Source organism: Mesoplodon mirus (assembly GCF_964341445.2).
Source record: "Mesoplodon mirus genome assembly, chromosome: 1".
In the NCBI taxonomy this organism is placed as follows: Eukaryota; Metazoa; Chordata; class Mammalia; order Artiodactyla; family Ziphiidae; genus Mesoplodon; species Mesoplodon mirus.
Window position 1 is genome coordinate 77,412,321 of NC_138976.1, and position 24,219 is coordinate 77,436,539.

At 49.5% G+C, this 24,219-nt stretch overlaps 1 protein-coding gene across 2 annotated transcripts in view; it reads right to left on the minus strand.

Moving 5' to 3' along the window:
- Nucleotides 1-1,742: 1,742 nt before the first annotated feature.
- The window catches only part of APBA1 (amyloid beta precursor protein binding family A member 1), a 233,862-nt gene continuing 211,385 nt past the window's right edge, over nt 1,743-24,219 (minus strand). For both annotated transcript variants that reach the window (XM_082613977.1, XM_082613976.1), the window contains 7 exons: nt 23,223-23,309; nt 22,173-22,358; nt 18,293-18,472; nt 16,597-16,809; nt 6,456-6,575; nt 4,377-4,517; nt 1,743-3,605 (listed from right to left, as the gene is read on the minus strand). In XM_082613977.1, coding sequence (XP_082470103.1) covers nt 3,534-3,605; nt 4,377-4,517; nt 6,456-6,575; nt 16,597-16,809; nt 18,293-18,472; nt 22,173-22,358; nt 23,223-23,309 — 999 coding nt within the window. In that variant the 3' untranslated portion in view covers nt 1,743-3,533. The remainder of the gene's footprint in view (nt 3,606-4,376; nt 4,518-6,455; nt 6,576-16,596; nt 16,810-18,292; nt 18,473-22,172; nt 22,359-23,222; nt 23,310-24,219) is intronic.

Here is a 24,219-nt window from a genome sequence, read left to right on the forward strand (position 1 = left end):
ATATATTTATTTATATTTATATATAGAGATCATTGAGTTTTGTGTATACAAAGAACCATATTGTTACAATACTATACTTCTCCCAGCGCTTTACAATAAGCTCTATTTCACCCTCTTTACAGAACAATAGTACAAGTTCATACTCTAGGGACTGCTGAATATGTACACGGAATTTCCTTCTCACACGGTCCTCACGACTGCCTTGATGGAGGGTCGGGACGTAAGGTCAGGGTTGTATGCTCAAGTCGGACTCAACCAGGGAAGGAGCAGACAGACATGAAACTCAAACCAGCAAGTGGCCTTGTAAGTGGGAGAGTAAACACACCTAAGAGGAGGTGTCCTTGGTTGTAAACATTGTTAATAGCCTCACCGCTGGGCTGAGGGACCCAAGAAGGGCTTGTGGGTGGGTCTCATCTGCGTGCGGACGGGGTGACGGGTGTGAAAAGGGGTGGTGGGAGTGATGGGGAGGTAGTAGGTTACTCTGGGACTCTCTGAGGCCGGTGCTGATGGGCAATGTTCAGAAAGCAGACCTGGCTGCAGGGACTCGGAGTCCAGTGCCCCGTGATGGGCTCCAGGCCTGGAGGAGCCACTCCAGTGAGGGGAGTGGGCTCCAGGCATTGGTCTCTGGGGGCTTCGTCCTCTCGTGAACCCAAGGTTGATGGTGGCTCCCTGAAATACTCACATTTGAGAAGGCAGAGGCAGGGTGGGTTCTGGTGCATCCTGGCTGGACCCGGAGGGGTCGACGGATCTAGGAATCTGTCCCCAAAGCTGAGTCACCAGCATGTCCTAGCCAAGCTGCAAGAGTGGCTTTCTGCCCGGGGCCATGTTTGGGAAGGCTGCTCTGTACATAGTCTTCCCCATTACATGGGGTTTCAGATATTTACATATGTAACTATATATACTGGGATGTCAGAAGGGAAACAGACCACCACCTCCCGTGGGACTTTCAAAAACAGAGTTACTATTAAGATTCTGGCTCCTTGGTTAACTTCCGAAGGTGGGCTGATTCCCTCCATCCAGTGGGAGCAGGGAAAAGAATACACTACAGCCCGCTGAACCTGGACCAAGCTCCGGAAACATTCGCTATCTGGGCATGAGGAGCCACTTTTACGAACACAAAGGTACGTGGTGGGTAATCTTATGCTGAAATGTTAGCCTTCTAGGAGAGTTCACCTCACTGGCCTTTTCAGCACCTGTCAAACTTCCCAAGATTTTTGTGCAGTAGCAATAGAAAGTATATTCTGTCTCCCTCTCCTTTGGGTGAAGAGCCTTATGTAATTATGTGGGAGGCTGCCCACGGACATGCTGGTGGGGTTCCCGTTCCCTGGCTGATTGCGGGGGCTCGGAACGGGCCCTCGGGCAGGTGGCTCAAGCGGTCACCCTGGGAACTGATGGCATGAGCCTCTCTCCAGTGACTTCCCAAGGCTCCTCATGCCTGAAAATACCACCCAGAATGCTTCATTCCTGTTTTACCCACTCCTTCTGGCAAAGGAAAGATGAACTTAGGACTCTTTAGTATTTAATTATATGTCGTCAGACACTACGGTTTGGTAAGTGGAGCTGAGGTTCCCGGCCTCTCACGTTTGCAGTGGGTCAGCCTTGGGGCTGGGCTCCCAGCAGCATTCAGCTCAGTGTCCTCAAAAGTCATCCAGGGGTCCCAGGCTGCCCAGCCTGGACTCTTGGAGAAGGGGCAGCCCCTTCCTAAAGGGGACGTGCAGGCAGCACAGCCACTCTTCAGCAGGGCCTGTCTCACGGTCACACTGGGAGTCCAGCCACTGACGCTGCTCAAACAACCAGCTTTCCTGACTCTAAGCAGAAAACTCAAGACAGCACAGAGATCCCAGGGGTACTGACCACTCAGCTCTCCGGCGCAAGTATCTTGTTCCCAATCTTTTCATATTCACTTTCTCCCTCCCTGAAATCCCTCCATTCGACGTATAAATCCATACTATCCAACACGTGCTCACCGGGTTCCTATTTCCATGGACACAACATAAATAACGCAGATGTTGAGAACAGGGACTATATTAATATCACAAAATATATTAGTTTCTCTTCCTGTCTTTGCAGAGGTCACAAGCAAAACAAAACAAAAACCAAACCAAGCCACACCCCACCCACATGAAAACAAAATGCTCTTTGGACCAAGAGTAAGTGAAAACTGGCTCAGAATCATGGTATTACTAAAACATCTGCACCAAACTGAGACAAAACCCATGGACATGAGGCACCTGATAAAACACGTAATGTTCCACACCAAATAAAAGCTTTTTCAGGCCCACGAGGCAGCAAGATGTTTCTGGAACACATTTGGGGCTTCTTAGGCATTGCTTGAGGTCATGATTGTCCCCTTAGTTTTGTGGTTTATATACTGTTCTGGGCTCTCAAAGGTCACATCCTGCCTCATGGTCCTGAGTGGAGAACAAGGCTGGTCCCACCTTGGGCCAAGAAGCATAACATGATTCCACCGGGCCTCATCTTCAAGGGGAACAGTCCACCGCTCCCAGACTCCCAGTGTGGGATGTGTGTGTCCGGGTGGAGGCGCGAGGGGAGTCCACCAGAACACTTCCAGCCAAGGCGGTGCTGGCAGGGCCGGGCCTCAGCCTCAGAGGGGCGGTTCTCTTCAGACAGGGCTCACCAGTCCCTGCAGGCCTCACCTGCTGGGGGAGGGGGCCTCACAGGGAGGTGACGTGGGTTTTCCAGGGGCTCTGGGTGCCTCACTGGCGGCAGGGAGAAGAGAAGGCTGAAATATAGGCAAGTGAGACTGTGTATGTACGTGTGATGTAGAAGGAGGCAGGAAGCACCTGCCTGTGTTTAGCTAATGGTTGGTAACCTTGGGAAGCCACGGATGCCCTGGGAATCGCCCAGTTCTCTGCAACACGAAGGTATTCTTGTCCACGGCAGTTCCCCTTCTATCCTGGGTGAAAAGGTTCACGTTAGAAAACACAATTATATTGAAACTAAAACTATAGAAGAGGCATAAGGTTGGCTCAGAAATTCTGGGCAGAAATAACGTATGATGCCCCATGTACATGGTGGGCAGGCATATCCGTAAAGACACAGGCTGGTCCTCTCTGTTACTACCATATTCCCATAAATTGACTGGAGGAGAGCAGAGATCAGCCGTTGGATCGTAGGCACTGCTGAATCGGCTTCTTCACCACCCCTAGGAGTTCCTTCTAAGAGGTCTGCACCTCTTGGGAAGGGAAGATCCTTCCTGAGCGGTGACAACCCTCTTCAGGACCCCCAAGGGTCCTTCAGGATGGTCCTGGGCAGATTCTGGGTGGATACTGGCTGCTCTCCAGCCTCAAGGGAGTGCATACAAAACTTCCCTGGTGTTAAAAAAAAAAAAAAGCAAACTAGAGAGAGACAGAGAACAGAGAAGGAGGTCTCTGTGGATTCTTTTCCTTCTGTGTCAAACTGAGTGCTGGGTATGAGAGGGGAATATCTCAGTGGGCACACAGATGTAGCACGAGAAACACAACCACAAGTGAGGAGAGTCCTCCATGCATGCTGCCCGGGGGGGCGTGGCCTCAGATGTAGACGGGCTGTTCCTGGGCCGTCAGCAGTCTGTACATGGCAGCCGGCATTGTCTTCATGTGAATCTGAGGGCAGAAACGCACTTTAGCGGGGGGACTGAGGCTCCGGGAGCTGTGTGGGCACTGCCCCAGGGCTAGCGGGAGAGGCGGCACCTCTTGCCATGGGACTCCTTTGAAGGTACACCCCTCATCCCCCCCACCATTCCTAACAGGGGCCTGACGCAGGTGGCCTCCAGGAAGTACGGAATCCATGGGCTTCTAAAAAGTTAGGAGTGACAGAGAGTGAACAATGAAAACCAGGTAAGATGGTTTATTTCCCAAAAGCTCTTGCTCTCACCAGGCCTTTTTTTTTTTTAAAAAGGAGAAAACCCTTAAAACAGAAGGACCACTGTGGGGTTTTGGCTGCTCCTGCCTCCCTCCCTCCCCCGGCAGGAAATCAGCCCCAGAACAGCTGTTCTGACCTCTGCCCGGCCATACCAGGGAACTGTCTCTGGGGAGCTGTTGATTAGATTTGAATCTGACTTAAAATCTTCCAGGCACATTTGGCGGGATTAGCTGGAAAAAATGGAGAGAACTGGGGCAGCTATGGTGAGAAGATACCGACTGGAGAACTAAAGAGAGGAGGTGGAGAAGTGCTGCCAGAGGAGAAGGTTGAGGGTGACATGACGGGATTCTGAGGAGCAGCTCTAAGATGACCACTTGTTACCAGGCTTAAATTCTGGTCCGAGACAGACTGTTCAGTATGGAAGTGTGCTGAGGACAGGGAAGGACACTCAGGAGGGCTTCGTGGAGGGGGCGAGCGCACCAGGGGACCCCCAGCCCCCGACTCTCCCTTACCTCCCCAACAGCATTGGAGAGGATGTGCACGATCTTCTCGTGTGGGGTGGCGACCACACTCTGCCCGTTGATTTCAATGATGCGATGTCCCACGCGGACACCTCCTCTCTCTGCTATTCCCCCTCGCATGAGGCTGCAGATCTATCAGAGTCAAAAGCCAAGTTACCCACCCTGGCCTGCATCGCCTGCTAGGGAACTGGGTGGGGGTGGGAGACTGTCTTTTCTAGAATCCTCCATCCCCAGCACTCTCACCTCTGAGGAGCTGCCATGGTCAGGCTGTGGACATTTACATCTCTTTGTTTCTTTTTATAAGAGATAGGACTCTGGATGCCCAGATGGCCCCCTTTTTCTCGCACTCTGCGTAGGGGATGCAGCACGTCACTGGATTTCGCGGCACAGTGAATTCTGAGTATTTTTCATCCCAGCTTGGTCTTGGTAAAAAGAGCTGTTTGGGCCTGTCACAGAGCTGCCAATGTTTTCAAACTGTCAGCCTGGGTAACACAGTTTAGTATTATCTGGGACTCAAACACGGAACTGTGTAATGCTAGCAGCCCACTTTTTAGGGTCACAGTTACCTGAGTTAAAATGGGGCTAGAACCCCACTTCATGTTCCACAGTGTGGCCAGCTAGAAGGCAGAAGCTCCCTTTGGCTGTCACAACTCAGTGGTTCTTGTTCAAACTCCCTTCTGGCAGAAATGGTAATGTGGCTGGTTTTCGTCTCAGTGCAGCCAGGCACTGCAGTGGGCAGAGGCTGCAGGCTTGGGGAGGGCTCTGGGCTCAGCGCTGCAGGCTATAGACACCCCTACTTCACACACAAAGCAATCAGAATTTCCCAAAAGAACATGGTTTGAATTTACAGAGCTGACTTTTCACTCCTGACTGTGCACCTTTCTTTAAAAGCCTATGCAGGGGACTACCCTGGTGGGGCAGTGGTTTAGAATCCGCCTGCCAGTGCAGGGGACACAGGTTCGATCCCTGGTCAGGGAAGAGCCCACATGCCGCAGAGCAACTGAGCCCCTGCGCCACAACTGCTGAGCCTGCACTCTAGAGCCCGTGAACCACAACTACTGAAGGCTGCACGCCTAGAACCCATGCTCCACAACGAGAAGCCACCGCAATGAGAAGCCCACACACCACAGCGAAGAGTAGCCCCCGCTCGCCGCAGCTAGAGAAAACCCGTGCGTGGCAACGAAGACCCAATACAGCCAAAAATAAATAAAATAAATTTATATTAAAAAGGGAGGAAAAAGAATAGGGTTTTTCTATCTGCAAAGATGAATGCAGAGAGAGGGAGGGCACATCCAAAATCTATAATATCAAGAAGGTTACAGATTTGTCACCAAAGCCCAGAACTACTATGAGTCCATAACAAGGCAAACCAGGACAAAAAGGGAGTAGTATTGAGTATGGAGTTGCTGCTTGGGATGAAGAAAAAGTTCTGGAAATAGCACTGATGGACACAACCACTTTTTGAATGTACTTAAAGGCACTGAACTGTATGCTTAAAAATGGTTTAAATGGCAAACTTAATGTTGTGTATGTTTTATCACAATAAAGGGGGAAAAAAAGGAAGTATTTGAAGGCAGACATCCAGGTGATGAAAGTACTCTTTATCTCCCAAGTGCCAAATTCAGGTTAAAAAGGCAAGGCAGAGATCATTCAGGCATAACCCACAGGGCTGGGTTCTCAGCCTGGGCTGCGCTGGTATCACCAAGGGTTTGGAAGCCCAGCCCCCAGGGCTCTTTCACCCCCTGCCCTGGGAAGCTGCTGGCTGGTGGGGGGCGGTGGGAAGGTGGATACCTCAAACTATCTCAAGCTGGCAGCTGGGAGGGTCACCCTGCGCATCACAGAGTCGCTGGGCTCTGGGGCACATGGATCTGGGAGGGTCCCTCTCTTCCCCCACAGAAGGCACAGAATTCTCTGCCCATGGAGGAAGTGAGTCTGCCTTCACCCATTCGTCCCTTCCTTGCTGGATTCTTTCTGGAAAATGACCAGCTTTCAAGAACAGCCCCAAAACCCAAACCCTGGGCCACGGTTTCGTGTGTCAGATTTTTGGAAAAGGTGTGGGGTTGTACTTACGATTCCGTTCTGGACACTGAACCCCAGCTGGTAGCGAAGGTCTGGTCTCCTGATCAACACGGTGGTCACTGGGGGACACCTCACGATATTCAGCTTGACCCGGGCCTGATTCTTCAAGCCCTGAAATGTGAATAAAGCACAGGGGATTCGATGACCACTGATGCCAACAAGAGATAAATGCAGACAGCACCAAAGGCAAAAGATGCTGCACTGAGCCTCGGTTTCTTCGTTGACTCCACAGTGCCCCACATCCAGCCTGATAGCGCCTGCGTCGGACAGTCCAAGCTAGATTCTGTCAACCTAGGGGAGAAAACCATTAGGTTTACATGGAGCCCTTTCAGCCCACGCAGAGACCAGTTTCTGTGGGCAATGTCTTCATTTTGGGAAACGGGCTGCATTCAAGTCATCTGGAAAAAGCGATCGTCTGTGCAGCTAAGAGGAAAACTGCCACATGTGCATTTTGGCTTGAAAGATGAAGGATGCACAATCTCTCTCCTGGTCAGGTGGGGGACAAGCACGAACGGAACTTTTTCTCTGAAAGGCATACTCGTAGCAATTCTTCCTTTTCTAACAAAGGACAACTAATTCACACAACAGCCCAATTCATCAGGGCTTGCTGTCTGTCGCCCCTGGTGCTCCTGCTTCCCCATTCTCTCTGCCTGTTAGGGATTCTACAGTTTATCAACATTCCCACGAACATCTGGGGAGAAGCAGGGCACAGAGGCAGGACTGCAGTCAGCGAAGGCCTCCTTGGGAGAATGAATAGGGTGGTAGGACCAGTGCTGGTGGAGAGGGAAGTAGGAGGAAATAGGGCTTAATGGTCATCTCCGATTTCATGCTCCCTGGTAACTCGTCCCTCCCTCTCAATTGGAATGGCGTATAGAGACAAAATTGGTTTTTAAAGATAAAGAGGGACTCCATCTGGTTTCTGAGCCTATTTAGAGTGCTTCCTCCACCCCACTCTGATCTAAGCTGAGCTCAGGCCTGTCTTCCTGCCCCTTGAACACATGCTCAGCAGGGACCAGAGCCCAGGTCTGCACAGGAGAACCCCTAGAAAATCATCACAAAGCTATGCTTTCCCTCATTCAGGCGGTGGGAAGGTTCTTCTCCTGCCGGTCCTGCCACCGACTTGTGAGCCTCACCCAAGAGGAAGGTGCCAGACAAAAGTAATTCAGTCCTGAAATGAACTCTCCCCGCCCCCCGACACCTCCCCAGCCTGCGTGCTCTGCCTCAGGCAACTCCCACTTGCCAGATGGTCCAGACCAAATGGCCAACAGCAGGTGCTTTCCAACCCACTTCCATCATGGCACACAGGGAAAGGGCCAGGGTAGAGAGACCACACTGCTTGTGGCTGGAGGCCCTGCTTTGAGAGCTGAGACGGGGAGGACTCAGCACTCCCGTCTGATGCCTGTCTCACTGCACTCCCAGCTCGCGAGGCCAGCTGATTGGGAAACAGCGCCAGGCCTGCCAAGGTCCACTCCTCCAAAGGGCCAGAGCTGAGGGGAGAAGCTCTTCCTAAAAGACGGTACTGTGGGGTGAGTGGACAGCCTCTCTGCCAGCAGAGGAGGGACAGGCAAAGGTAGGCTCTATTCCACCAAGTCTGCCGTATCCCCTGGAGACACCCCCCCCCCCGGCCCATCAATTCACAGATGGGTCCAGTGTGTGCCCTCTATCGGCGAAGTGGAAAGAGAGGCCTGGGAGGACAATGACAAATCCATTTCAGCCAGAAGGGTGATCGCCTCTTATTCTATAAATAGAAATCTGTAAATTCCACAACGCTGCTGCCAACTGTCACCCTCCGACCAGTCTGCAAACTCTGCGGGAGGTCAGGACTTCTGCTTCACATTTTACGGATGAGGACACAGACACGGACATTAAACCTGCCTTGTCTGAGACTCAGTGGGGTCGGGATGGGGATAATGGAGCCTCTGCCTTCCTCACAAGCACCTTGCCAAGCAGAGAGGTGAAAGTGGTGTTAGATGACTTTGGTGCCAACAGAATTTGTGGCAAGAGTGTAACCTGCCCCTCTGAGTGGCAGGAGGGACCCACACACCTTTTGCTTCTAAGTAATGAAGATACACTCTAGACTGAGGGATGGATAGGGGCTTTTTTGGCCCCTATGCTCGGCCAACAGGTCCTCAAAGTGGGACACCCCACACCAGCAGCACCAGGACATTTTTGTTATAAATGCAGGGTGGGGGGAGGGATAAATTAGGGGGCTGGGATTAACATATATGCACTACTGTATACATAACATAGATAACCAACAAGGACCTACTGTATAGCACAGGGTACTATACCCAATATTTTGTAATAGCCTATAAGGGAAAAGAATCTGAAAAGGAATGTATACACACACACACACACACACACACACACGGATAAACGAATCACTGTGCTGTACACCTAAAACTAACACAATATTGCAAATCAACTGTACTTCAATAAAAAAAAAATGCAAGAGTCTAGGGTCCACCCAGACCTACAGAATCCGAAACTCCAGGGGTGGGACTCAACATTCTGTGTGTTAATGAGTCTTCCCGGTGACTTGATACACACTTCCTGGCGATACACTCAATTTTTGAGAACTGATACAGGCCACTGCCATAGAACAGTGAACTCACATGCACTCAGGGATGATCAGAGTCAAAGATGTCAGTTTACTACTCATACCTGTGGCCAGTGTGCTCCGTGAGAGCATGGACTAGCCACGCCAGGGGGAGGGTGACAGAGAGCCAGTTGGCCTGGTGCCCAGTCAGCCACCCCCATGTGTGTGAGCACCCCTAAGGTCACTGTCCATCAAAAACCATCCTGATGACGAAACTAGCCAAACCACCTGTCACTGAACGCTGACTCTTGCCAGGCACCGACCTGGAGTCACAGGAGCTGTCTCCTTTAATCTCCTTGACAAACTGGCAGCTCTAATTATGCCCATTTTATAGAGGAGGAAACTGCAGCTTCACCACTCACCCAAGTTCACCCACAGCAAGATTCTCTCCCAGGTCTATTTGTATTCAAACCCAGAGCATTTTCTCCTATGCCGTGATTCCCCATATAGACATTGGAAGGGTGTGTGTTATTCATGAGTAAAGCCTGCTGGACAGAGAAGCCAGGGAGAGTGACAGAAGGACGAAGCTGTGCCCCCAACCTTTTCGCCCAGCCTTGCACGGGGCCGTGTTTTTAGTTTACTCGCCTACCTGGCGAGACTTCAGGGCTCCGGCTCCCAGGCTGCCCCACTTCCTTTGGGTGATTCCAGCTTGTCCTCTCAACGTGTGAGTTTTGAGGAGGTCAGTTTAATTCCCCACCCCCAGCTGTTTCCTCAGTCTCCGGAGTTGCTGTTTCCTGCAGGACTGGAGCCTCGCAACGGCTGTGATTTGGCTTGTGGTGACGTGTGTGCACTCGCAGGCAGCTGTTACCAGCATCTCTCCGTGGTTTCTGGAACAGCTCTAGGAAACTTCTCCGGTTCAAGAAATGTTTCCAAACAAGAGCAACAGAATGTGCCGAGGGCGATTCTCCCGGGGTAAAGGAGGTCTGCGGAGATCGGGGCCTCCCGCACAGCAGCAGGTCCTGTCACCCATGCCCACGGGGATGTGCTGGAATTCTTCCCCTAACAGTGGGACCAGCGGGGCTGGGTGAAGAGGCATCTGCTGTGTCAGGAGACCTGGGCTGCAGCTGTGTTTCCTCCACCACAGCCCGGGGGGTCTTAGACCCTCTATTCCACCTTCTACCTCAGTCTCCACATCTTCAAAACAAATGCTGAAACCTCCTAAGAGCTCTTCCACTTCTAATTGCTACAATTTCAGCCCTTGTTATGCATTTTTATTCTTTCCTAAGCATGTCTGCTGACAACACCACATCTCAACCATCATGCCCAGAAAAAGCTATTTCTAACATTACAAATCGGCTTCTCTTTTGGGGGTGTTGCTCAGATACCATTCGTGCATATATTTCTTTTTCCCTTGAGAGCCCCCTCTTTATCATTCAATCAGTAGATATGTATGGATCACCTGCAATGTGCCAAGCCATGTGTTAGGCGCTGGGAGTTGGTGGAGCCAGGCCTCCGGGAGCTCAGGGGAGGGCTGCAGGCACAGGCAGGGCAGCCAGAGTCCATTCCCCTTTCTCTCCCCACATCACAAACTACAAGACCAGGAGTGTGTGGGAAGCAAGAGCAAAGGATGACGAAAACGAGGAGCACGTTGTCAGAAACACAACCCTCCAGACAGAGCGACCCCCTTTAAATGTTTACACCTATGAAACACTGCGGTTGTTCAGGGATGTCTGTGAGGTACAGGAAAACCTTGGAGAGCTCCTGAAAAGCAAGAGAATGACTCTATTTTCTCTGTTACCTAAAAAGTCCACATCGCTCCGGTGGGTTCTTTTGTGTACATTGATTTAAGATGCTGATTTGTCCCTCAGTGAAAGAATTTCTAGACTGGGGATATTTGCTGCAAGACGAAGCCCAGAGAGATGGCAATCTGAAACAACCAGACCACGCACTTGCTCTGCTGTTCCTCATCAACGCTTCAAGTTGGGTCCCATTAACTCGGATTTCTCAGCTGCCACTTTATTGGAGGTGCCAATTAAATAAATGGTCATTTCGTCCCCATGACAACAGTGGAATGGTGTAGCAAATTAAGAAATATGGTGGGAGGGAAGAGTAGGGAAGACGGAATGGGAGAGGAGAGAAGCCAGAATGGTCTCTATAGCAACGGGAAAGCAGACCCGTGATGATCCTGTGGAAGGTAAGGAAGCGGTGCTCTAGTTTCAAAAAGAAAACAAATCTGGAGGGCAGGACCGTGGAGGCGATGGCATGAACAGGCGGTCTGCTAACACGCTTTGCCTACCAATAATTATGCTTCAGGAACTATGACAGGAAAATAAGAACTAGGGAAGAAAGAAAATAATTCAATACCTGTAATCTATTCTAGAAACGTACTCTATTCCCTATAACCAGGGGAGAGGGAAGGTCAACATGCATTAAAGTGGCAAGATGCAGAACACTCGAAGCCCATTGATGGCGATGTCATCACTGGGGAGTTTGTTGAACATGCAGAATCCCACCCCAGACCTGCCGAATCAGAGCCTGCAGTTTAACAAGATCCCTGGGTGATTCAATCAAAGTTTGCTAAGCACTGATTTTCCAGGATGAGAGCGGCTCGTTAAATTCATCGCAAGGAGCACTGAAGTAACATTGAAACAAGCAATACTAATGGGAAGCCTTGAAGAAGCCCAGAATGCTCCCCTGCGGGGGCCTAGGAGTGAGGGTAGGGCACTGTGAGTATCTGCTCAGGGACATGCAAAAAAGATATGTTTTTACAGAACTTAAAAACCAGGAGACAACCCATTAAGTGTCTTCTTCGGTACTGGCAATTCTAGCTGAAATCAGTAGGAAGATTCTCGGGGTGCGGGGAGAAGGGGACAGGGCCAATCACCCTTTTCTATTCGACAAGGCAGCACATCCTGCAGCGCCGGGAAAGGGCAGCTGTGTCCTAACTGGGGCCTGCCTGCTACGTACTTCTCTGCCGAGGGTGGCCACAGAGGTGCTGGCTTTCTTCCTCTCCATCTTCATCAGTTATATCTCTTTCATCACCACATGGCCTTTTAATTTTCCGATTCCAGAGAGACTCCATTTATAGACATAAAAGGTCAGCTACTGGTGCAAACAAACCTTTTCCCCTTAGGAAACTGCTCAGACAGTGCGCCAATTGCGCCCTGCGCTAGTCTGTTTCCACCTTGATGTGTGATGCACTGGACAGAAGACCAGTCCCCGTGTGGTACCAGGGGAAGGCAAGCCATGGGTCTCACAGCCTCCCTCCCCGTGTCTGCCTCCTTTGTGCAGAGGCAGGGAGGGGTGGACGGGGATCTGGACTCTGTCAGCTGGGGCGTTCTGGGCATGCTGTCTGCACCTTCTGAGTAGCTGATGACTCATCTGTGAACCAGGCATTTGCCATCACCCTCCCTCACAGGCTGTTTTTTATGAAGAGGAAGGGAGGTGACCAGTGCCTAGGGCTGGGCACTGCCGGGCAGGTGTGTAAATGGGCTCAGGCATGCAGCCTTGCCAGTCCTCAGGAAGGTCTGCTTATTCCCACCCAGGCCCCAGCCCCACCTGTGCTCAAGTTATCCTCTCTTCTGGCTCCTCCTCCCCAAGACTTTCCAGACGTAGATCAACTCCCCACCCTCCCTCCCTCACCGACCTCCCTTTCTCCAGATTTCTCTCCCACACCTGAACTATCTCCTGCAGGCAGGCTTTCTCAATCTATTGACATTTGGGCTGGATAATCCTTAGCTGTGGGGACTGTCCTGTGCATTGTAGGATATCTGGCAGCCTCCCTGACCTCCACCCACTGGATGCCAGGAGCATCTCCTTCTCCCTAGTCGTGACAACCCAAACTGTCTTCAGACATTGCCAAATGACGCGTGGGGGGTCAAGATCCCTCAGGTTGAGAACCACTGCCCCAGGGTCTGACCACAGACACCGCTGGAATGATATCAGGGTGGCCGAGTGACCTGGCTGCACTACTGACACACTGTGTGACCTTGAATGATTACGTCATTTTCTGTGCCTGTTTCCTAACTTGCACAATAGTACCTACCCTACAGAAGGCTGCCGTAGGGTTCTGCGAGTGAACACACACATTCTCAGAATGGTCCAGGCGCACAGCACTCAGTCACTGTTATTATCAGTCCTTTCATTCACTTCTCCCCATTGAGGCCAAGCTCCTTAGGGCGCGGATTGTGTCTGAGGCATCTTTGGTTCCCATGGCCCCTCGGCAGTTCTCACACATGCATGGGTGTTTAATAAGTAACTTGCTCCCTGGTATGAGAGGGCATCTGTGAAGCTTGGCATGTGTGAGTGAGAAGCCAAATGTGGGTGCGTCCTTTCTTCCTACTCCTGGCCCTCCCTGGCTTCTCCACATTATCACACCATCAGATCAGCCTTCTCAGGCTGGCTCAGACCTGCCTCTCCCAGCACAAAGCCAGTCCACCATCCATCAATTCCAGAAGAAACTCCCAAAGGCCACTTTCCTTTCTGCTATCCACCTGAGTCTAACTCCTCCTTCAAGGCCCACCTTAAAAATCAGGTAGGGCTTCCCTGGTGGCACAGTGGTTGAGAGTCCGCCTGCCGATGCAGGGGACATGGGTTCATGCCCTGGTCCGGGAAGATCCCACATGCCGCAGAGCGGCTGGGCCTGTGAGCCGTGGCCGCTGAGCCTGCGCGTCCGGAGCCTGTGCTCCGCAACAGGAGAGGCCACAACAGTGAGAGGTCTGCGTACCACAAAAAAAAAAAAAAAAAAAAAATCAGGTAAGATTCTCTGCTCCCCCACTCCAAATGCTCTTAGCATTTCACCTCTATGTTGCCATTAGGGCCCACTGAACCCTTTCAATTATAAATTATCCTCCATGCGCATACTGTCATTCTGGCTTCTTTTTTTATTTATTTTTTTCATTCTGGCTTCTTCACAGTTCAGCTCAGGCTAACAGAAGCCCAATTAAACATGTTTGAATGAATATACATGTTCAAACTAGGACCTTTAATCTTATCTTTAATGTATGCTAAGCAAGAGGTAGAATTTATTTATAACAAAAAGAAATGAGCCCAAAAAGGACTATTTCTTTCTGAGTGTGATTATCTTATAAGGATTTAGATTTGTTTCATTAAAAATAAACAGGCAGGGCTTCCCTGGTGACACAGTGGTTGGGAGTCCGCCTGCCAGTGCGGGGGACAGGGGTTCGAGCCCTGGTCTGGGAGGATCCCACAAGCCATGGAGCAACTTGGTCCGAGCGCCACAGCTACTGAGCCTGAACTCTAGAGCCCACAAGCCACAACTATTGAAGCCCGCGCACCTGGAGCCTGTGCTCTGCAGCGACAGAGGCCACTGCAATGAGAGGCCCTCACACCTCAACGAGGAGTGGCCCCCACTCGCCACAACTAGAGAAAGCCCCCACACAGCAGCAAAGACCCAACACAGCCAAAAATATATAAATAAAATAAATAAACTTAAAAAAAATAAACAGGCAAAACAAAATGAAAAGACAACCTACAGAATGGGAGAAAATATTTGCAAACAATGTGACTGACAAGGGCTTAATTTCCAAAATATACAAATAGCTCACACAGCTCAAAAACAAAAAAACCCAATCGAAAAATAGAAGACCTAAACAGACGTTTCTCTAAAGAAGAAATACAGATGGCCAATAGGCACATGAAGAGATATTCAGCATCGCTAATTATTAGAGAAATGCAATCAAAACTACAATGAGGTACCACCTCATACCAGTCAGGTTGGCCATCATTAAAAACTCTACAAACAACAAATGCTGGAGAGGGTGTGGAGAAAAGGGAACCCTCCTACACTGTTGGTCAGATAGCCACTGTGGAAAACAGTATGGAGGTTCCTCAGAAAACTAAAAATATATAGAATTACCGTATGATCCAGCAATCCTACGCCTGGGCATATATCCCAACAAAACTATAATTCAAAATATACATGCACCCCTATGTTCATAGCAGCACCATTTACTATAGCCAAGACATAGAAACAACCTAAGTGTCCACCGACAGATGAATGGATAAAGATGTGGTACATATACACAATGGAATACTACTCAGCCATAAAAAAGAACAAAATAATGCCATTTGCAGCAACATGGATGCAACTAGAAATTATCGTAATAAGTGAAGTCAGAAAGAGAAAGACAAATACAATATGATATCACTTATATGTGGAATCTAAAATGTGACACAAATGAACCTATCTATGAAACACTAACAGAATCACAGACATAGAGAACAGACTGGTGGTTGCCAAGGGGGAGGGGGTTGGGGGAAGGATGGAGTGGGAGGTTGGGGTTAGCAGAGGTAAGCTTTTATATATGGGATGAATGAACAACAAGATCCTACTGTATAGTACAGAGAACTATATTCAATGTCCTATGATAAACTATAATGGAAAAGAACATATTTAAAAAAGAATATATATGTATGTATAACTGAATCACTTTGCTGTATAGCAGAAATTAACACAACATTATAAATCAACCATACTTCAATAAAAAATACTGATAAAAAAAAGCAGGAAAAAGAAAAAAAAGATGAATTCCTATATAACATAGAAAACAAACAAAAAACGCAAAGAGGTAGACATGTCTGGCCTATACACTCACCTTGACCTCCCCTCCATCCCAGGGCCCTTGGCCAAGGATGTTGTCTTTTGTGATTTTCTTCTGCTTAGAATAACTATTCTATAAATTCACATTTATTCTCTCTCTTTCTCACACACACACACACATACAGAGCTATATTCTAGTTAACAGTCTTTCAGGAAACCCCAAGGAACCAAAGAAAGTCACAGGATCCTAGTCTGCCTGTACCACACTGCTTGGTACAGAGCTGGCAGGGTCTACAGATACTGTAGTGAAGGAAAAATATACTTGTTCCTACTTCCCATGCAATCAGCAAGTTCCAGTGCACTCAAGAGACTACACATGGATACTTCAATCCTAAGAAAATCTAATTTCTTGCCCTCAAATACTCATATTCAATTTTCCTTTAAGTAGCTCTTCTCAGCCTCACGCAACAGTATCAATTCAGGCTGAACAAGAAGTAATTATGTTCAGGTTTTAGGAGTATATAGACTGTACCAGTTTCCTTCCTTCTACGTGGCATGTGTGGCTCATGTTACGCAGGCTCTGGGGAGGATACACTCACCTGGATCACATCACAGTGAAGGAAAGTGCCCTGCGATCTGAAGCATTTCCATGATTTGTAACAGGGATGGCAAGTCATCTCAAGAACACCCAGCTGACTATAAGTGATTGTCTTGATTACTGAGCTGAGGAAAATTCTGTTGAGGCTGAGTGGGGGCTTAATGGGACAGAATGCTGTGATTGATTAGTGATGTCTGTGAGGGCATGGTGTTAGTGAGTGGTGTTCTGTGAGCCAGATACACCATCCCTGAAAAAACAATTTCAGGGAGGAATTGGTAAATAGCAACTTGATGGTAAACAACCCAAGTGCAAGTCCATGCCTTTTGTATTTGTGTCCTTCTCAGCGCCTGACACTTAGAATACGCTCAAATGTTGATGACTTCATATCACTTCAGGTCTACAAGAGAGGTTGATTTTTCCCATCTCCAGTTACCTTAATAATGCTCTGGCAGGTCGACAGAGGCAGGCCCACCAGGCTGGTGCCATTTATGGACATGATCTGGTCCCCAATATTCAGCTTCCCCGATTTCTCCGCTGGGCCTCCGTGCATCATGTTGGCTATGATCACAGTTGGCAAGATGGATCCCCAGCCAGACTCCACAATCACCACACCTAGGATTTCCCCTTTCTGCTTCTCTATGAAGACCTGAAAGGAGGAAAACATGTAGAAAGCCTGAATCAGCAACCATCCAGGGTAGCGACAGAAATCAAAGCATTTTCCCTATTGCTGTCTTGACTAAACGTGACAGACATTTCCCTGATGACTCCAACCGAAACGCGTCCTGTCGTCTCTATATTCCATGGCATATATTACCTTGTTTGGAGATAGGATCTTTTCACAGGCAGTCAAGTTAAAATAAAATAATTAGGGTGGCTCCTAGTTCAATATGATTGGTATCTTTACAAAAGGGGGAAATTTGGACACAGAGACATGCACAGAGTGAAGACACAGGGAGAAGATGACCATCTACAAGCAAATGAGAGGCCTGGAATGGATCTTCCCCCTCAGAAGGAACCAACCCTGCGGACACCTTGATCTCGGGCTTCCAGCCTCCAGAACTGTGACACAATACATTTCTGTTGTTGAAGCCCCCCGTCTGGGGAACTTCGTTACGGCAGCCCAAGCACACTAACACACCTCCGTCTGACCTTGGTGTCAATGACTGATTAGTACAGGCTACAAAGGCCTGCCAGCTCTTTTGGCTCTAGGTGGGACAAGGTCCGTCCTGCGATGTGTGAGCTGGAGCTTCCCTTTGGATCAGAATGATGCTCACCTCCAGCAAGGCCACATTCCTCCCTGGCATCCCCACCACCCTGCTGCCCACACTTAGTTTTTCCTGAGTGCACCCTTCCCCCAAATCCCATGAACAAGAATTCCATCTCAGGCTCTGCTTCCAGGGAGCCTAGGACACTTAACATTCATTAGTGGATAGAAAGATCACTTTCTCACACCTAGTGGATAAAGTCCAGGCCCCTCACCACAGCTGGACTCTCAAGCCCTCCAGTTCTGACCCAAAGCCTGTACTGGCCTCTTCACATCCTCTCCTATGCACAACCCCTGCTGCAGCCTGGCTGCCTCATTCATGGCTCCCCAGACAATTCCTGAGCTTTCGGACCCTCATGCTTCTGTTACTTTGGCTCAGCCCTCTGCACTCCTCTACACTTTCCAAAGGATACCCAGACCTCAGACCAGATCAGATGGCCCCGTTTTCCTCCAGACACTCCTGTAGAGCTCGGTCCCTGGGGAAGCACAGCAGTTATCATCTGAGACCTGAGAGCTGAGATCGGCTCCAATCTGCCAAGTACAGCTGTCTCTGACCAGTGCCTATACCAGCACCATCATTTAAAATCTTCTGTGCCCTTTCCTAGAGTGTGGGCTTGGTAAAGGGCAGGGTTCAGGTCCTGTCTGCCTCTGGAACCCACCCCAAAGTCAGCTCTGGATTGCAGGGAGCAGACAACGCCCTGTCTCACTGGCCACGGCCCTCGGCTGCAGTCTTTATCGGGCCTCATGTGAGGTGAGACAGAGATGGGCCTGAACTCACTCTTCAACCCAGCCACTCTGCCTTCACTTCTATCACGGGTGGGCCCGGCTGGCCCAGCTCAGAGAACAGCTTCTGGAAAGTACCTACATCTTTGCAGTTTTCCGACTTGGAGAAGTGGATCAGGTCGTCGTTGTACATGTCCTGGGTGTTGAGCAGGTCGCTGTATTCCTTCTGGCTGAGATCTTCGGGGTTAATCCCGTTGGCCCTGAGGAACTCCTGGTATGCCACGCTGAATGCCTGCCCGATGGACTGTGCAATCAGCTGAGCCTGGAGAGGAGCCGGAAAGGGGAGACGGGGTCAACAGGGCAGCACTGCTGTTGGGCGACCTGGGTCCCTCAGGACTACCGAGCTCTAGGCAGCAGCTAGCCCAGTGGGTTGCCATGGGGCAGCAGTGCCTGCTAGAGGTCATTTTCAAAATTAGTGGGGACAATTTAGTCTATGACAATGATCCTGATGGAGCTCCTGGCATTTGATGGACAGGAGTCAGAGATGCTGGACCTACTGCCGTGCAAAGGACAGACCTACACAGGATGAGCTGTTTTGCATCCTGCACAATTTTCAAATATCCCACTGGACATTCATGTACATATAACAACTGTGTCTAAAGGCTGGGACTCAACTCTAATTTATATAAAAACACAAGACTTTAATTGCACGCTCTAGTACACACTGAACAGTCCAAGAATACAACTATTCTGTAAATTGAGAGAAGACGGTATTTTGTTTTGTCCAACACTTTACCACGAGTAAGCTTCATGACTTTGGAAAATCATCAGCATCAATGCTATTCGTGGGATGTGGGTTGCCAATAAATCACATTCCCATCAGCCTGCACACTGGCCGTAGAGTCTGGTGGTTCTGCATGTGTGTGTGAGTGTGTGTCTATCAACCTATTTTACTTTAGCTTGCTTTCCTTTTATTTCTCCTTTGTGTTATATTTATGGCAATACTTTGGTTATTTTGTGAAACGTTTTTCAAAAAGGGAGGTTACGTTATCTATGAATTTCATTTCATTCACATTATCTATGGATGGGACATTACAAAATATTATGCATTTTCCAGGTGAGGAGATTGTGGCCAGAGACGTGAGGGAACCTGTTCAAGGTCACACCGCTCACAGGACAAGAACTCTGCTTCTATTGTTCTTTCTCCTGCACTGGGCTTTGATAATCTTTCCCTGCATTAATTAACCAACATTACAACCTGGGAGAGACACCAGCAACTGAGCCTGTGCTGTGTTAAATGCTGTAGAAGCACCGTCACATAAATCCTCACAGCAAGTCTAAGACATTAAGTATGACTCGTCCATAAGCCCTCATCCTAAGCTCTGAAGGCAGTGTTTCAGAATTCAGAAATGTTCACATTTTAGAAAGGTAACAGGGTGCATTTATCATACATTGTGTAAAAACCCCATTAGAGCCTGGAGAAGTGCCTAAACACAGTAATGTTCCTGCAACAAATGTGTAAGATTCACGGTAAGCGGGACAAATCCTATAAAGTGTCTCATGGCAGCTCAAAGCAGGTTTATCAACCAATTGAGTACAAAAATCCCTTGTTTCTCAGAGCTCTTAGACTTCAGATCTGTTTTATTTGCTCCCACTGGGCAGATCAGGAAAAAGAGGTTGAGAGCTTAAGCTGGGGTGGGGATGGGGGCTGAGAATCCTGGCAGCCTGATTCCGGAGCCCACCTCCTGCCCACCACTGGGACTGCTGCTCTAATAATAGTGGGTAGAAAGCGCGCAAAACAATAAAAAGCTCTAGGGCAATGTGTCAAACACACACAACTCTAATCTCCACTCCTCCTTTCCCTACCTTTGGTAATTTTTGCTGAAAGCAACTAATTAACTGTGATATCAGAAATTTCTGTGTGGCTGGCAGTGGGGAAAGAAATGCTCAACTTTTCTCACTCTGAGAATCTGGTGACGTCACCTGCCACTAGTCACATCAAGGACCACCATGCTGCCTCCTGCCAAGGCATCACCGTGGGCATCACAGGCTCGTGTGAACAGACGAACTAAAAAAAGTGTATCTGAGAACACGGCCAGCGGTCCTCCTGTCACGCGTGCATGCACCGGGCAAACACACACAGGCTACTGATATCTCTGCCGTGTCCACCTGAGCCGCACGGCAGCCTGTTCTACAGAAGCTCAGCAGCTGCACAGCCTGAGCTTCTGTAGAATGGGAGACGGGATCCACATCCAGTTCTCCCAGTTCTGCAGCCCATGCTCTCCCCCTTCTGTCCTGGGCTTTGGAAGCAAAGCAGTAAGATTCCCAGGTCCACTCTTGCTTCCTCATTCTTCCTCTTCATCATCTCCCCCTACAGACCCAAAGGAGCCCCAAGGGAAAGAAAGCCCTCCTTAGGAGCACCAAGCCAGAGGGAGGTGGCAGAGGGTCATACCGGGACCCTCATGTCTGGTGAGCAGAGCTAACTCCACCTTTTCACGTGCCTGCAGGACGCATGAAACTTAAGATTCTAAATGTAACTCCTTTGGAACTTTCCGAGAACCTTCTAAACTCATTTTCTCCCAGTTTGCAGGTTTGGCCTCAGTTTTAAAGGAAAAGCGGGGAGAATGGCCAGGACAGGTGCTTCAAGCTCTCTGCCTTCTCAGTGACTGTGTCCCTGGGGCTGCTTTCTAGAGAACCAGACAAGTAAAAGATGGTACAAAAGTGTAAGCGTCTCCTCCTGTCTGTGGCTTCAGCCATGTCAGCTCTGTTTCCCTGGAGAAAAGCAGCTCGCCTCGGACTCCTAACTTCTCAGAGGAAGGCCATTTAAAGCAGCTGGATGAACACTCTTCTGGAGAAAAATGGTCCCTTTTAAGGAGCCAAGGCTACTGTAGGCAATTTTCTTTAAGTATATAAGGGTTCCCTGCTCAATATGAGAAATACAGCTTACTCCACTGTGGTAGGAGGAAAAGTTAGACCAGTCAACGGCACCAACACGGCCCTCCCGGGGAGGCTTTGTAGTTCAAAACCATCGTGGGGGGAGTTCCCTGGTGGTTCAGTGGTTAGGACTCTGTGCTTTCACTGCCGAGGGCCTGGGTTCGATCCCTGGTCGGGGAACTAAGATCCCGCAAGCCTCATGGCTTGGCCAGAAAAAAAAAAAAAAAAAACAAGGCCCAGAGGGAGTTTCCAAGGCCTGTCGAGCTTTGGGAGAAGCATGATGCTAACACAGCTTGAAGCCTGGTGTTCTCGCTTGCAGTTCCAGGGACAACTGGGTAAGAAGGCTGAATGGAAGAATGGGCCCCACCTCTGTTGTACGCTGATTTCCTCTGCTGACTTTATCACTTGGAGAGATGGGCGTTAGGGATCACTAGCTTTGTGACTGGAAGAGCAGCTGGTTTTGCTAAGGAGTGGGTGGCTGGTGCTCTTGCCATCTGGTGGGAAGGGTCAGGGATGCTAACTTTCCTGTTAGGAAAGGGCAGTCCTGCACATCCAAGAACTGTCCTCCCCAAATGCCCTAGTGGCCAGGTGAGACCTGTTCGGGCCCCTGTGGGTCTGGCTGAATTCTTCCCACCCTTCTGTCCTCTCTAGTGGCTTGCCTCCTTGCCTTCCCTCAACCTCTGTCAGCAGGCCCCCGTCTCAGGGCCTTTGCACCTGCTCTTTCCTCACTCTCAACTCTACTCAGGTCTCTGCTCAAATGTCACCTCAGAAAGGACTTTGTTCATCACTCTACCTGAAATAGCCCCTGGCCCCTCTATCGCTTGACCTAGTTTTTCCTTATCAAACCTTCCACTACCTAACTTTATATTAAGTATATTTATCTATTTATTTTCTGTCTCTCTACAACCTTTACAATGAGTATCTTGTCTATTTTACTCAGCCTTATATCCCTAGCACTAGAACAGTGCTTGACACATACTAAGTGCTCAATAAGTATTTGTCTCACATATGATTAAGGTTCTGAGAACTAGAGGGAACCTGGCCACCCAAGGGCAGCCCAGATCACATGGAAGGGAGGCCACCCTTACGTCCTCAGATTCAAAGACATGGCAGATCATCTTGTACTGCCTTTTTCCATCCTGGGATGGGTGGGAGGCTTCCACGTTCTCCTGGGAGTTGGAGCGGGGCATCCGCCTGCGGGCCATCAGCACAACGATGTTCCCGATGTCTGCGATGTAGGAAATGGTCCTCAGAGGGTGGTCCATCATCGTCTCCTGGAAGGCAGCAGGGAGAGGATGGTATGTCCAGTGCGGCATCTAATGACCCATGAGACAGCCTGCCACCCCACAGCCCAGCCAAGTGCGGTCCACACGTGGGAGCTCGCTGCAAACACCCTGTTGGCAGACTTACATGAGCCCGCCCAGGCCTGGGAGCAATTCCCTTGGCTTGTGATAACCCACAGCAGGAAGTGGTCTGTAGTATGTGAAAAGGAATTTCAATCATTTTACAACCAGTAGAATCTCTGGTGGGGAAGTTAAAAAATAAAAAATCTGCATGTGATGATTGGATGATTGTATTGTGTGTGTGTGTGTGTGTGTGTGTGTGATTTTAAACAAAATTTCTTAAAAGGCTAGTTTGTTCATGAATCTTCTGATAAAAACTTATGAGAGGGTTTCCCTGGTGGCGCAGTGGTTGAGAGTCCCCCTGCCGACGCAGGGGACACGGGTTCGTGCCCCGGTCCGGGAAGATCCCACATGCCGCGGAGCGGCTGGGCCCGTGAGCCATGGCTGCTGAGCCTGCGCATCCGGAGCCTGTGCTCCACAGTGGGAGGGGCCACAACAGTGAGAGGCCCGCTTACCGCAAAAAGAAAAAACAAAACAGAACAAAATAACTTATGAGAGTTATTAGCAAACAATATCCAAGACTTATTTTTTCCTTTGATCTTTAATAGCCCCAATCCTCCCTACCAAGTCCCTTCCCATCCCCCAGCCCCCAGCCCGGCAGCAGGCACTGCATACACAACCTTCTAGCTTGTGTGGAAGCCAGCATCTGGGGCCAGCTGCTCTACAGACAAGGGCACAGTCTCCTAGTTGTCATGCTAAGCTTCACCCCCGAGGAAGGTGGGAGCCAGCTAATACCTGCGTGTCGGCATTCAATACTTTGATTCTCTGGGTAGAAATGAAGAGATCCACTTCAGTCATTGGCTGAGATTCACCTTCAGGAGCCTGAGAAGGAAAATGCACCAAGAGAAAGCTCAGTACGTTACTCTGACCCAGGTGCGTGCAAGCAAGGTTAGCTCATACACAGAGGCATTGAGACACAGTCACCAGAACAGCGATGCAGACTTCAGAACTAGACTGCCAAAGCTGAAGGGACCACACAGAGGATGACACGGGGACAGGAGTGAGCATCTCCAGGTTACAGGGAGAAATGCGGACCCCTCCTTGCTTCTTCTGCCATGGAAGCAGTAACTGTAGTATATCTGACTCCATGAACAATGGTCGTGAATGGCACTGTCTGCAAGGGTTTCAGAGCCCAACAGATTGAAGGAACGAGGGCAACTGACGCATACCCCCAGGACCTTGGAGAAGTCAGAGTTTGCTCCTGGGGGACAATGCTTACAGCAGGTGCAAACAAGGCAGTTGTGGTAAGAGGGTCTTCGTGTTCCCACACACCACACACCACAGAAGCAGTACCCACTCCTGAAGCCACCCCAGTAAGAGCGAGCCCCAATGCCTCAGTGTCCCATGGGTAGCTCATAAGCACCTAGAAGCTTCACAACCAAAAAAGCACATTAGTCTGATTCACTCAGGGCTTGATTCTGCACACGTGTGGTTATTAGCGAGTTTTCTTTTTTGCATCCAGCAATCTGACAAATCCACAAATCAAACATGACTAGAATTGAGCAGACCCAGGTCCCTGCCACGTGAATGCTCCTGAATGGTGGGCACTTGCACACTACTTCAGGATCCCTTCAGCATCCCCAATCTGCTCCCTGTCATTCCTCTGGAGTGAGATGACTAATGAGCAACAGAAAAACAGCCACTTTGGGCAACTGAGTTTTGAGAAACGTTGGCTTATGGGGCGGTTCAAAAAGAAATCTGAACAAAAACTTGCTGGATGCAGAAAACAAAA